This window comes from Lynx rufus, unplaced genomic scaffold, assembly GCF_022079265.1.
Source record: "Lynx rufus isolate CCGP_SWC_20201006 ecotype Redwood Valley unplaced genomic scaffold, mLynRuf1.p SCAF_1, whole genome shotgun sequence".
Lineage (NCBI taxonomy): Eukaryota > Metazoa > Chordata > Mammalia > Carnivora > Felidae > Lynx > Lynx rufus.
Genome location: NW_025814823.1, coordinates 195,876,738 through 195,891,573, shown reverse-complemented (window position 1 = coordinate 195,891,573; position 14,836 = coordinate 195,876,738). Strand labels below are relative to the sequence as shown.

At 52.0% G+C, this 14,836-nt stretch overlaps 1 protein-coding gene across 1 annotated transcript in view; it reads right to left on the bottom strand.

Annotated features, from left to right (window-relative positions):
* CCDC69 (coiled-coil domain containing 69) overlaps window positions 1-11,632 on the bottom strand; it is a 40,414-nt gene extending 28,782 nt beyond the window's left edge. Inside the window, exons 1-2 of the mRNA XM_047076843.1 lie at window positions 11,625-11,632; window positions 9,192-9,393 (exon numbers count right to left, since the gene is read on the bottom strand). Of these exons, the coding sequence (XP_046932799.1) occupies window positions 9,192-9,393; window positions 11,625-11,632 (210 nt within the window). The remainder of the gene's footprint in view (window positions 1-9,191; window positions 9,394-11,624) is intronic.
* Between the last annotated feature and the right edge of the window lie 3,204 nt (window positions 11,633-14,836).

Genomic DNA, 14,836 nt, shown 5'->3' with positions numbered 1-14,836 from the left:
TTAGCGTTCCCACCCAAATCACAGAGGCTCTGATCACCATACACACAGGCCTCAGCTTCCCTACCTCTAAAATGGGCAGAAGTATTTTGCCAAAGTAATGCCGGAATTTGATTTCATTTTCCCAGTACCTGGGGCGGTGAAGATTTAGTTCAATTTGTTCATATCATACAGCGTGGGGTCAGCCACAACTGACTGCCCCGGGGATACAGATCAGTGTGGTGATACGACCGACCTAAAGGGAGGAGGGCCAGCCTGCACTCGGCTGGGCTGGGGGGCCACCGCCTATTCTCTGAACACCTGTGATGCCCCCAGAGCACCCCAGTCAGGGGCGGATGTGGTCTCGACTGCTCCTATCTGATCGACTGATGAATGAGACCTCAGGGGAGGACAGAACCACCTGCCTCTTAAGCACCAGCAGTACTGAGTCAGACCATGGCAGTCGGCGCGGCAGGCCTTGAATGCAGAGCTCATCCTCATTCACAGACAGAGAGGCCGAGGCCCAGACAAAGGCTTTCCAATGCACCACATTCCTTTTCTTCCTCCCCAGAGCCTACCTTTTCCGGCCGCCTACCAGCTTCCCAGGGCGTCTGCCAGTTCTGATCACCTTAGAGGGCCTGGTGCTGGACACGGCAGTCTGCACCATTTCTGGCATTTGGGTCAGTCTGAGACCCTGAAGGAGTGGGGCAGAAAACGACGTCAGTGGCCGGGGCAGGGCAAGAGATGTGCCGAGAGCACAGGTAACCCTGCCAGACAGCCACCTTGCTCCCCAACCCAATGGCAAACTCCCCAGTGGGTGTTCAGAGTCAAAACCCTGGCTTGCCACGTGCCTGCTGTGTGACCTTGGGAAAGTACCCTACCCTCTCTGGGCTTCTGTTTCCTCCTCTTTCTGGCACGGAGTTGGGCAATGGGATACATCGGAGTCCTTCTGGTTTTGACACGCTTGGGATGTAGAAGAAGGGGCAGAGGGAGGTCATCCGGACACCTCATCCTGTATCAATCCCGTCACACTCGTTTGCTCTGGGCAGAGCAGGGCAGGTGATCCGACACACTCAGCCGTCAACCCCTGCATGAAGAGGGCTTCTCCAGTGGACAAGAAAGGAGGTGCCTTTGCTCAGGAGGGCCTGGGTGGGTGTCCTGCACCCTTCACACCACCCTCTCTTCTCGAGCAGCCCCTGTGGGGAGGCAGTAAAAGGAAGGGCAAGCTGACAGGGACCTCAGCAGTCACCCCAGCTCACAGGCGGCATACCCCACCCCCCTGCAATCGCAGTGCTTAGCAGCGAGGCGCCCGTCAGTGAGGACACGGCACCCCCAGGGCGCTCACAGCAGAGTCGTTTGTAACAGAAACACACTGGAAACCAGCCTCACGTCTGTAGTGGGGGCTGGCTCGATACACTAAGATACATAATACTCTGCGATGTCACTCGTAAGTTTAAAAACTGAAGCACATGTTACATACCCAGTTGGAAAGGCATCTGGTAGACCACCAATATGCAAATAAACTATTTCTACTGCGCACAAAAGAACAGAGTAAAGGGCCAAGAAAAGCACAAGTTGATGGCACTTGTTTGTCATCTCCAGAGAAAGGACGAAGATTGCTGTGGCCAAGGAGGGGTAGCATTAGTTTTACCTTCATTCTTAGGACTTTTTAAACAACAGTGTATTCCAGGGCACCTGGGTGGCTCAGTCGGTTAAGCGTCCGACTTCAGCTCAGGTCATGATCTCACGGTTCGTGGGTTCGAGCCCCGCGTCGGGCTCTGTGGTGACAGCTTGGAGCCTGGAGCCTGCTTCACATTCTGTGTCTCCCTCTCTCTCTGCCCCTCCCCTACTCATGCTCTGTCTCTGTCTCTCTCTCTCTCTCAAAAATAAAGTAAAAACATAAAAAATAAATTTAAAAAACCCACAACAGTGTATTTAAACTTTACTTGTGTGCAAAGAAATTAACGAGAAGAAACACCTGTCTCTGAGCCTAAAAGCAGCCGCGGCAGTCATTTTACAGATGGAGAAGCCAGGGCCCAGGGAGAGAACCTCCTATCTGCCATCCCACAGCAAGTTAGTGGAAGAGGCAGGAGTCCGTCCACTGCTGACTCCCAGGGCGGCCCTTTCCTCCGCAGGTGCCGCGGCCGGTGGCCGGTGGCCAAAAGCATCTGGGCCTCCTCGTCCAAGCACCTCCGCGTTTGCCATGCTCCCTACTCTTCTGGTGAGCCATGGGTCCAAGGGTGGGCTCTTGCTGTCCACCTTGACTGCTGGCAAGGCAGGGGCGAAGGCTGAGCGCGAGGGTGGGAGCCATTAACCCGAAGACATACAAGCTCCCCAGGGCTGCTGTAGCAAATCACCACAAAGACAGAGCCTTAAACCGGAAGTGTGCTCTCCCACAGTTCTGGAGGCTACAAGTCCAAAAGCAAGGTTGTCAGGTGAGTGGGTTCCTTCTGGAGGTTCTGAGGAAGAATCCGTCCTAGCTCCTTCTCCTGGCTTCTGGCAGTTGCCAGCAAGTCTTGGTGTCCCTTGGCCTGTGCGTCCGCATCCTTCCAATCTCTGCTTCTGTTACCGCATGGCCTTCTCCCTGTCCAAATTTTCTTGTTCTCATGAGGATAACTGTCATTGGATGAAGGCCCATCCTAATCCAGTATGACCTCATCCTAACTGGATCCCATCTCCAAAATAAGGTCACATTCATGGGTTCTAGGTACACATGAGTTGGGGGGGGGTACAGATAAATTTCCAGTACAGATAAATTTCCTAACATCAAGGCTATTTCCTTAAGGAGTGGCAGCAGGTAGGGTGGTGTGGAGCCGTGGAGAAATGGCAAGGAGGTCTACAAGGTTCTGGCACACTCAGTGAAAGAACTCCACCATTGGGGGAGAGGGAGACGTGGAAGTAGGTCAGGTTGTACATCACTTATCTGGGGGAAAGCATGGCCGTGGGAGGGGTGTTTTAGGTATTGTAAGGCATCTGGCCTAGATGTTCGGGAAGATTCAGGTTTGAAAATAAAGTGACAAGATCAACGATTTTCAGGGATTAAAATTCACCTGGCGAGAAATGCCAGGTGACTTGTCTTCAGGTCACGGGCAGGTTTAGATCTCCACACGCTGAAGAAGGATGGATGCTCTCTTGAGCCTTCTCTCTGCCCACGGTGTACTCACAGGGGCTCCCCCTGCTCTCCCTCCGGGTCCTGCTCTCCCTCCGGGTCCTGCTCTCCCTCCAGGTCATCCTGCACGGATCACAGTGCTCTGAGGGTGGAGGACACTGAGAAGACAAAGATGGAACCCCAAGTGCCCCCAGAACTCGGGCCAACCATCAGGTTCTTCCTTTTATTGGAGGGTGTTCCTACTTTTTCCCGGTTTCTTCTTCGAACATGAATGTTTTACCGAGGCCCTTTAGAAACCCTTTCCTAGGCAGATTTCAGACACTCGTTTACTACCTGATCTACGAATACTGAGAGGTCAGGTGGCCATCCCCCCCCCCCCGCCCCCGCCCCCGCCCCCGCCCCGGCCCAAGAGTGTCACCAGCTTGACCGACATAGCAGCCTGCTTCTGGGCAACTAATTTGAAGTTTCATCTTTCCTGTTCTCTTCACAACAACAACAACAACAACAAAAGACATGAAGCACAGGCTCCAAACTCAACACCCAATTTTGGCAAAGATGCAAGTCTTTAGGTGGCTGGGGGCCCTTGAGGGACCTATGCCAGCCACCTGGGAATTCAACTACAAAGGAAAAGAACAGAATTAAAAACATGTACATGTGCAGAAAATGTGTTGCCAAAGATTGAGTCTCTAAGGCAAGGATTATTAGAAATTTTTCTAATCGTCTTAGGTCACAGGGTACAGATGTCCCTTTATAAAACAGAAATCTGGCTTTCAATCTCACAAGATTTTCAGAATGCATATGTATGGAAGCCCGTAAGGGCTTTAGCTGGCATGATTTTACGGATTGGGCAAAAATCATTAGCTCGGAGGCTACATACACACCAACGTCTCCACGATGCTTGGGGCAGAGGGCTCGGTGCCCAGGAAAGTCAGCTTCCTTTCATACTCCCGACCACCCCACCCTCAGCAAACGAAGCTAAAAGGTCAGATTTGCCCTGTTCCTACTGACCAGATGTCAGGGGCCCGGACTTTCCTATTTCCCACTTACCCCAAAACAACTGTCTAGCCCCCATCCCACCAACCTTCAAAACCCAGCTGTCTCAGGAAGCCACCCCTCAGTCCCTCTGCTCCCCTCTGAGCTCAAAGCCACCCTCTCCCTCCTTAGCATGAAAACACAAGGATGCTCACGAAAAATGAGCATAGGACTAGGGCATATAAACAACCAAGGGTCCAAACTGGTTAAATAAGCCATGGAACATCCACAGAATATTAGGTGGCCATTAAAAATCATGCTTCCGTGGACGATTTAACAAAAATGCACCCAGCAAAATATTAACGAGAGTATAGCCACTTTAAAATATATGCCTGGGGCACGGGGGTGGCTCAGTCGGTTGAGCATCCAACTCTCGATTCTGGCTCAGGTCATGATCCCAGGGTCATGGATCCCTGCTGAGTGTGGAGCCTGCTTAAGATAATCTCTCCCAGGGGCGCCTGGGTGGCGCAGTCGGTTAAGCGCCGACTTCAGCCAGGTCACGATCTCGCGATCTTGCGGGATCTCGAGATCTCGCGGTCCGTGAGTTCGAGCCCCGCGTCGGGCTCTGGGCTGATGGCTCGGAGCCTGGAGCCTGTTTCCGATTCTGTGTCTCCCTCTCTCTCTGCCCCTCCCCCGTTCATCTCTGTCTCTCTCTGTCCCAAAAATAAATAAACGTTGAAAAAAAAAATTAAAAAAAAAAAAAAAAGATAATCTCTCCCACTCCCTCTGCCCCTCCCCTGCTTGTACCCACATGCGCACTCTCTAGAAAAATATATATATATTCCCAATTGTGTAAAAATAGTCACCCTCATGTATATTATATATATAGTAGGGAAAATAGAATGACACCGAAATATACACAGAGGCTATGTCTTAATGGTGGGATTAAAAGTGATTTTTAAAGTTCTTTATGTTTTTCCAAGTTCCGAAATTTTGCCTTAAACATTATAATAATCAGAATTAGATTTCTTAAGCGGAATCCTAAATATTTGCTAGTCCTAATCCCCCCTTCTGTTGTCAAAATGTCACCTGACCTCTGCTTGAACTCCTCCAGAGACGGAGAACTCGCTACCTTTCTTCCCCATGAGAATTAGAATCTGGCTTCCTTTAGCTTCCCCTCACTGGTCACAATTCTGCCTTCTGGAACAACAGAGAACAAGGCTGCTCCCCAAGCCCCCTTGGCAACGCTTCAGAGGGTTGGAGGTAACGGCCAGGCTCCAGGCTTCATTGCCCCAATCCCCAAAGCCTTCCAAGGACATTCATGTCCCCCTGTCTCTCACATCCCTGTTTGCTTTCTTCGGGTCCAATCCAGGCAGTGTTGTCCTTAAAGTATAACTGGGTCTCCCTTTTGACATTATGCACATGCCCTCTTATCAACAGCACACTACTTGCCAGCCCGTGTATCAGGGACTCTCCTGCGTGCATTCTTTCATCTAATCTCTAGAACAACCCTATGACCTGGCAGCTAATCTCATGCCTATCTTACAGATGGAGAAACCAAGGCACGAAGAAGCCACGTCCTTTCCACGGTCACTTCATGGACCTGCGACAGAGCCAGGACTGAAGCAGCACCTAGCCCAGAGCCTGCTGTGCAGAGGGAAGAAAACAATGTGTGAACCCAGCTCTAAAGCCCACACCCTTAGCGTCCGTGGTTTTGTTTCGGAATTATTTATGCCTAGGCCTGGGCTCTTCCACGTCAATCACTTCTGCAGCCCTCCCTCTCTCTCTCTCCTGGCCTGCTACCCGGAAGTGTTCATGAAGGGCTCCTGAAAGACACCCATTGAGGACCCAGCCGTGGGAGCAGGACCAAGTGAGTTCTCTGACACTCTACTCAGGGCTGAGGTGCCGGGGCCAGAGCCAAAGCCCGGGGCACTGGGCAGTTCTGACATCATGCCAGGCACACACACAGGGGGGCCACCGCGAGGCACTGGGAGCCCCTCCCCACCCCTGGTAAGCTACCGGGGATGGAAGGTCCCTCTGTACTCCCGTGTCACTTCTACAGGCAAGTCCATGGAAAATTTGTTTCCTTGGTCCCTCCCCTCTGTCCATCCTCCGCCCAAGGCCTCCTGGGGACATGACCACATCACCCATGGTCTCAGTCAAGATGGGTTTAGGAAGGACCACGTGATGCGGATGGCTCCACAGCACCCAGCTGCCAGCGATCCCCACTCAGGCATTCGTCAGGATGTCAACTCATCCCAATCAGTGGCTTAGCCTCAGGCCGGGTCTCTCAGCTAAGGCCACCAGGCACAGGAGACTACAGAACTCAGCAAACCCTCTCATCCCTGAACTTGGAAGGACAGAGAGGTCCTAGTGGTCAAGCCCCTGTCCGTAGCCAGGGTAGTCCCCGCTGAAAGTTCCAGACTCATTCCTCGCCGCCTGTCGCCTCCACTCTCCCCAAGGAGCCCCACCATACTGGGCTCTCTCTGGTTCAGCCTTGGCTCAGGCTCTTCCCTCTGCCTCGACTGTAACTCCTCCCAAACCTTCAGCACTCAGTCAAGGCATCCCCACACCCCACTTTGCCCCAATCCAAGGAGCCGTCCTGTATCTCTTGAGGCTGAAGGAGGTACTATTGTTGCACCCCAGGCTCACCCTGGCTTAGCCTGGCTCTTGTTTGCCCCCATTTGCTCACTCGAATATTTCCACAGCACCTGCTCTGTACCTGCTATGAGCATCAGGCCGGGTGTGGCAAACCAAGCTCAGCTGCACAGCTTTATCCCCAGCCGGCTCTATGACTTTGGACACATCACGCCTCTCTGAACCTTGGTGTCCTCACCTGTGGAGTGGTGAAGACCCTGCAGCTCAGCCTAGCTCCCAGGGCTTTTGCGAGGCCCGCAGGATGTGAGCGTGAGTACTCTGTCAACTGCCTCTAAGGGTGAGTCATCGTTGCCTCGATCTGACCCTTCTGTAGTCTGAGCTCATCTTTGCACCTCCCATCCTTAGAGCCCTGTGTCCCCCCAGGGGACTGACAGCCTGTGAGGATGGCCTTGGGAGCATCCTTGGATAAGACATTGGGCAGGAGCACAGCCTGCAGGGATGGAAACAGGCATGAACTTTAAACAGAACTGGCCTGTAAGTCCCGCCGCACAGGGGCAGGGGCCTGGCATTGCTGGGGCAGGGAAGGAAGGCCAGACTGCCCTGAGGCCACAGAGTGAAGGCTTTGATGCCAGAGGGCTTTGGAATCACTAAGAAGCCACATGAAGCACAGAGTTGGGGTGGGGACAAAGAGCACTGGACTAGGGGGCTGGATACCCGGGGTCCGCTCTAAGTTACTCCTTCCCTTCTCCAGGCCTTAACCTCCCATCTGTGTACTGGGTATATCAGCCCAGGAGGTACCCAGGGCCCTTTCCCACTCGGATAGTCTGTGTGGACTTGACTTGCCCTTCAAAGCTTGGGGCGGGAGGGTCCAGTTCAGGCTGTACCAAGGACAGACAGGGACAGCTGGTAAGGCTCTCAGAAGGGCCAGGAGGCAAGGGAACCCATGCTCACTGTTGGAAGGGTCATGCCTAGACCAGGGCTCCTCTTCCAGTCTCCTTCTGTCCCTGCTTAGATGGAAATCACACTCGGCTCACTTTGCAGACTCAGATGATGACACGGGTTCAGAGAACACGGACCCTCAGACCCTTAGAAGTCATCCCATTCATCTCTCTTCCTCTCCACGCAGAGGGAGAAACCGAGGCCCCGAGAGGGCTGAGGGCTTGCTCGGGGATACACAGCCTGTTTATGGCAGAGCCAGAACTGACGTCCACCTATCACCAGCTCATTCCAGTCGCAAGCCAGGCTCGGCTGTATCTGCCCACCATCCCTGTCAGCCAGCCCTCTGCTTCCACTGCTTCAGGCAAGCCTCAGTTTCCCTGTGGGAGTAAGGGAAGATGGGACTCTTTCTGGGTCAGAGCTTGGTGAGGTTTTTTGAACTAGGAATAAAGGAGGAGCAAGGAAAGTGGGAGAGGCATTGTACTTGGGGGGGGGGGAAACTCATCTTCCTGAACTAGAACTAGGCACGAGGCAGGGAAAGCTTGTCCTGGCCTTAGCAAAGCAGGAGCAGAGAGCAGGGAGATTCAAGTTTTATGAAAAATAACTACATTTTATGGCAGCTTGGAGCCTCTCAAGGTCTCCAGAGGCTCATCAAGTTTATGGGACCACCTGTCCCCAACCTGGCAGAAGGGCAGGCAGTAGTAGGAAGAGAAGTTAGAACTTGAGGGTCCCCTCTTCCCTCTCTGTGCCCGGGGCTGTCCCCCGAGGACAGTCCTCCGGCCCCAGGCTCTGACCTTCTGGGCTGGTCAGACCTCAAGGGGCAGCTGGGCCCACTGTCAGAAACCCGAGTCGAGTCTCCTGGGTCCTAACCCAGCTCCGAGGCCCCTCGGGGGAGGGACAGGAAGGAAAGGAAGGGCAGCAGCAGGCTGCAGATCTCCTCCCTCTTTGGCCCCTCCCAGCTACCCCCAGGACAGCCCACATGCACCGGCTTTGGGGCCTCGAGGAGGCTCCAGACCGGCGCTTCTCAAACTTTAAAGCCTGTTGTGAGCACCCGGTATCTCGTTAACAAAGTCAGGTTCTATTTTGGCAGGTCCGGGGCAGAGCCTGAGATTCTGCATTTCAAACAGGTCCCGGGTGGTGCCGCTGCTGTAAACCCGTGGACCATTCTGCGAGTAGCGGCCTTAGAGATAATCTGCCTCCGAACGGTGGGAAAAGCGGAAGGCCCAGAGAGGTCAAGTCACTAGTCCGTGGCCACACAGCGAAGCTGCGCCCAGACCGAAGGAAGAGGGCACCTGCCACAGCACTAGACATTTCCCTACTCAGGCAGCCGGAATTAGCTGCGCTTCCCGGGCCCGGGGGCCGTGTGGCTAAACTCGGCTGCCCCGCGCGGCTCAGCCCGGGGCCAGGGGGTTGGTGGGGGAAAGAGCGTCGCCCGGCCGAGCTTTCCCCGCCTCCCTCCGCGCCGGCCTCTGGCCGTCCTCCGCCTGGCACCCCGGGGCGGGGACCGGCGGGGGGCCGGCGGCGCCGACAGTCCCTGCGGCGGAGCGGTTCCGCACCCTCCTCCCCTCTGAAGGCAAACTTCGCCGCCGGAGCCCTTTACCTTTTTGGGGGCTTTGCAGCAGCTCGGCCGGCTGTGTCCGCAGCCCATCCTCCTCCGGGGACTCCCGGACGCCGCCTGCCTGCTCCGGGGGCCCCCCCCGAGGACCCAGCCGCCCGGGCCCCGCCGCCCGCTGCGCGCCCGCCGGCCGGGGCTGCCGGCGAGACCCTGAAACTGAACCTGGAAGCGCAGACTTGAGTCGGAGCTGGGGCGGCCGCGCGCCGTAAATACCCGAAGAGCAGGGCCTCGGGGTTCGCGGTGGCACCGCCCGCGGCAAGTGACCAGACTCTCCGTAAATGGTGACAACTTTGGGGCAGGGCAGAGAAGATCCCTATGAACAATGGATGTTTTCCCCGACCCTTGGCAGAGACAAGGCCAGGAAGAAAAATGAAAACAATGACTTAGTAAACACAACAGCTACCATTTACTGGGAGCTGGGTCTGCCCTGGCTACTTTGTACATATTACTTTATTTTTTCCCATCTCCTTGCCACGAAGGTATTATTCCTTCCACTTTACAGGTTACGAAGACGAGGATCAGAGACGTGATTTGCCTTAGCTCACAAAACTAGGAAGTACCAGAGCCCAAATAAATTCCAGTTCCAGCTCCTGAACCTAAGCTTCGAGCCACGTCCCTACACATACATAATGATACTTTGTTCAGTGGTAATGCCTCGTCACTTCTGGGTCCATAGCTCTTTCCAGTTCACGAGCGTCTGTACTACTCTGTCCATCCTGGATAGATGTTGCCCATCACAACAACCTTGTGGAGCAGACGGGCAGATGCGGTGGGAATAAGGGACATCACATGTCAATGCCCGGGGAAAAGAACTTTTATTTACCCTCACTTTGTTACCAGCTGAGGTTTCTGGGAGTGGCAGTGCAGAAAAAGCACACCTAACTTTGAAAATCAGTGTACATGTGTGTGTGTGTATTAGCAAATTATACAAGGCCCCGAGACACTTGGGGAGGTATGGCCACGTAAAAGGTGCTCGCGGTCGTGAGTGAGGAAAGAATATGAGACCACATATTCCCGCTTCACAGACTATAAGACCAATTGTAGCAGGCTCTAAGAAAGGAAACTAAAGACCCAGATGATATTAGGCTCATGGAAGGAAGAATAATATAAGACATGCGATTCACAAAATGTGGTCCCCAAATCAGCAGTGCCTACAGTATCAGATATCTTAGTTAGAAATAGAAATTATCGGGGTGCTTGGGCGGCTGAGTCAGTTACGTGTGCCACTTCGGCTCAGGTCGCGATCTCGTGGCTGGTGAGACTGAGCCCCATATCCTGCTCTGCACTGATAGCATGCAGCCTGCTTGGGATTCTCTCTCTCTCTCTCTCTCTCTCTCTCTCTCTCCCTCTCCCTCTGCCCCTCCCCTGCTCATGCACGAGCATGCAAGGTTTTTGTTTGTTTGTTGTGTTGTGTTTTGCTTTGCAACCTGAGTTTGAATAAGGTTGGCTAATGGAATTTTCAGGGGTTGATGTACCAGTCAGGTTAGGTTAGGTTAGGTTCTACTGCGGTAATGAAACACATAAGTTGCAGTGACTCACCACGAGTAAAGCTAAGTTTTGTTCACACTCCACGTCCAGCGTGGGGAGGCAGGGGGCCCTGCAGTACGCAGACATTCTGCACCGTCCTATGATGCAGTCATTTCAACCCTATGCCTTCAGGGTTCACCAGGGCAAGAGGAGAGCATATAGAAGGGAATGGTTCAAAGGGTCTTAAATGCTTCTGCTCAGAAGTGACACACCTGAAATCCACTCACATTTTATTGGCCAAAGCAAGTCACATAGTCATGCTGTGCTTCAAGGGGGCGGGAAAGTACAATACGTACCCGGAAGGAGAGAACCAGAAATACTGGCCAACAGCAGAAATGTCTACCGTAGTTACCAATCAATGAGCAGGTACGATGTGCCCTCTTCTTGGGCAAGTGGGGTGGCTCACTCATCCTGGTTTGCTCAGTGTTTCTGCACTTTTAGCTCTGAAGGTCCCATGTCTCCTCAGTCCTGGGCCCACTGGGATGATCGGTCACCTTTTGGGCAAGGCATAGCGAACGTAAAGGGAAGAAGACTCAGGTCTTGTCCTTGAATTAGTTATAATCTGCCTTTTCTTTTTCTTACATTACACCTATACATAGAAAAAGAGGGAGAACAATAGAAAACAGGTGATAAAGCTAATGTTAAGTTGTGTACTCCTCGGGAAAATTATTAGGATTAAAGAAGGTAAGAGACTGTGGTGGGTAAGGAGAGGGAAGAGGAATTCCAGGAGGAATAGCACAGCCAAAGGACCTTCATGCTGAAAGGAATCCTAGAGTCCCAGGCCGGCTTCTGCTGCTTGCAACTAAGACAAACGTCTCTTACAATGTCCCTTGCAGGTGTTTGTGCAGTCTATGCTTTTGTACTTCCAGTGATGGGGAGACCACTACTTACCTTGCCATATGTAGAGGAAGAGGAGAGGCAGAGAGGAGCAACTATGGGGGGGGGAGGGGGAGGAAGAGCATGAGTGCAGTCAGGGTAGAGTGTGGAGGTGGGGGAGTTGAGGAATGAGGAATTAGAGTTGGTGGCTGGGTTGTGTGTAGAGTTCAAGTTGGGGGACGAGGTGCGCTCTTTTGGGAAAGATTGGAAGGAATAATATGGGGATTATCCTGAACATCTTTCATGAGAGAAGGACAGTATACCCACGTAGAAAAAGTTTTGCATAGAATTTCAGGCAATTCAGGGGCGCCTGGGTGGCTCAGTGGGTTAAGCGACTGACTTGACTTCAGCTCAGGTCATGGTCCCAGGGGGGTGGGATCAAGCCCCCAGATTCTCTCTCTCTCCCTCTCTCTCTGCCCCTCCCCTGCTCACACACACTCTTTCTCTCTCTCTCAAAATAAATAAATATTAAAAAAAAAAAAAAGGATTTCAAGTGATTCAGGGACCCCTGAAGCCCCTGCAGTAAGGCTATGTGTGCATCTCAGGTTAAGAACCTTTTGAAGTTTATTCATTTTTCAGGGGGGAGCAGAGCCCTACGCGGGGCTGGAACCCATGAACTATGAGACCATGACCTGAGCTGATATCAAGAGTAGGACCCATTGAGCCACCCGGATGCCCCTCAGGTTAGGAACCTTTGAACTCAGTGGCTGCTAAATGTCTTTAAGCTCTGAAAGCTTTTTTTGTTCAGGTTCTTCTGATTGAGCTCCGTTGGTCCCCAGACGTGTTGTCTGCCTGGAGTGACTTCCTGCACCGTCCATCTCTGTGGGTTATAGTTTCACCTGAACATCAAGAAGCAGCTCAAATGCTGTCTCCTCCTGACAACCCTGTGGTACCTGTTCCACAGCTCTCTCAGCACACATGCAGTTTTCCTCCGAGTTCTAGTTTGTGTGCTAATGCACTGCAGGTTACATGGCTCCCGTCTCCTCCCTCCTTCCCCATCTGGAACTTTGTAGATTGTGGCAGAGACTTCCAGACACCTTACTCAACTTCCATTCTTCCTTCTTCCTTAATTACAGAATCATATTCTCTGGGTCAGCAACGTGTGGGCTAACAGGCTGCTTACCCAGCTTGCCATGCATCTGGGGGTGACTGGTGATATGTCAAGGGAAATTACTGGTTGGGGCTTCCAGGAAAACTTCTAATAGGGAAATGACTCAGCTGGGAGGAGGGATCCCCCTTTTCCTGCCCAGAATACAGACATGATGGCCGACTTCCAGCAGCCATTTTATTACCCTGAGTAAAAAGATAGAACGAACCTGATCTCTGATGAATTTATCGAGCCCCCATACCAGCCTTGATCAACTACTTCCTAATTTTTTCACATAATAGAATAAACAACAACTTTGTTTAAGCCACTGCCATTGACATTTTGTCACTAGCAACAGAATGCAATTTGTAACCAATTCATAAGGTTTGTTACATTGAACTTAGAATATTTTCCTTTTGGAGACACTGTGTGTACCCCAGCTTCAGTTCTGGAGATAGGAAGTGAGGCTCTGCTGAGAAAAGTACCCTGGGCTTGCCAGACCTTTGATGGAAATGTTGGTTTTGATAGCTTCCTCTTGAAATTATATATAAGAGAAAAAAATGGGAGGAAACCTAAAGTTGTTGAATCTTTAGGCTTTTTGTTGTTGTTAAGTAAGCTCTACCCCAAGGTGATGATCGAACTACTGACCCTGAGGACTAGTGTGTTCTACCGACAGAGCCAACCAGGTACCCCAAGTCCTTTGGCTTCAATTAGAGTGTTTCTCAAGGAATCATCTGGAGTCCTCCTCGTGGGTTCGAGCCCCGCATCAGCCTCTGAGCTGAAGGTGCAGAGACTGCTTGAAATTCTGTCTCTCCTTCTCTCTGCCCCTCCCCCCCGTGCTCACTCTCTTTCTCTCCTCTCTCAAAATAAATAAACTTAAAAAAATTATATTGAGGGGCGCCTGGGTGGCTCAGCTGGTTAAGCACCCGACTTCAGCTTTGGTCATGATCTCACGGTCATTGAATTTGAGCCCCACTAAGAGTGCAGAGCCTGCTTCGGATCCTCTGTCTCTCTCTCTCTCTCTGCTCCTCCCTTGCTCTCTCTCTCCCTCAAAATAAATAAACATTAAAAAAATTATGCTGAATTGTGTTGAGCTAATTGATGGGGGAGTTTTTGGAAAGGAGAATGGAGCCTGAGTAATGCTAATTAGTGAAAAGCCGCCCCTGCCTATTGTCCCAGGATACCCGTGGATTTGGGGCTGCCTTGGGAGAGGCGGCAGGCAAGATTCACTTTACCATCTTTACCAAGAGTCGATGCACGTCAATCATCATTGGTTAGCATTTTATCTGTTCAATAGAGTTCAGCTGGAAGTCTTCGAGGATCTCAATACGGTAATACAGAGTAGGAAAAGCACAATGTCACACGATGAGTTTCTCTAAGGAAAATTGTAGATCACTTCTTTAAGTGGGCTCTAGGTTCTGGAAATATTAGCAATGGACAGGGGTGGACATTTCTTTATATCAGTGGTTCTCAGGGATCAGCAGCATTCACATCTTTTGGGAAGTTGTTAGAAATTCTTCGGCCCCACCCCAGACCACCTGAATCAGAAATGCTGGCTGTGGGGCTCAGGCATCTGTGTTTTACAAGTCCTCCAGGCAATTTGGATGTGTGCTTATATTTGAGTTGCTTGACCTTTATGTCCTCCTGATGTCTGACGGTGATTTTTTTTTATTTATTTATTTTTTAAACTTTTTTTTTTTTTCAACGTTTATTTATTTTTGGGACAGAGAGAGACAGAGCATGAACGGGGGAGGGGCAGAGAGAGAGGGAGACACAGAATCGGAAACAGGCTCCAGGCTCTGAGCCATCAGCCCAGAGCCCGACGCGGGGCTCGAACTCCCGGACCGCGAGATCGTGACCTGGCTGAAGTCGGACGCTTAACCGACTGCGCCACCCAGGCGCCCCTGACGGTGATTTTTTAACATGAGTTTGGAGATGAGGTAGGAAGTGAGGTCCAGGGCTCAGTGAGTCTATGTGTGAGCCCGATTTTCCATGTTTGAGACATCCTTGGCTGGGCTGATGTCTAAGTCACCCCTACCTGTACTGCCCTCTCCGTGTGAAACACAAGGGACTGTGCTGTGGGTTCTGAACCAGCCCCTGAGCCACCTTATATCTAGGAACTAAGACTGAGTCCTAGATA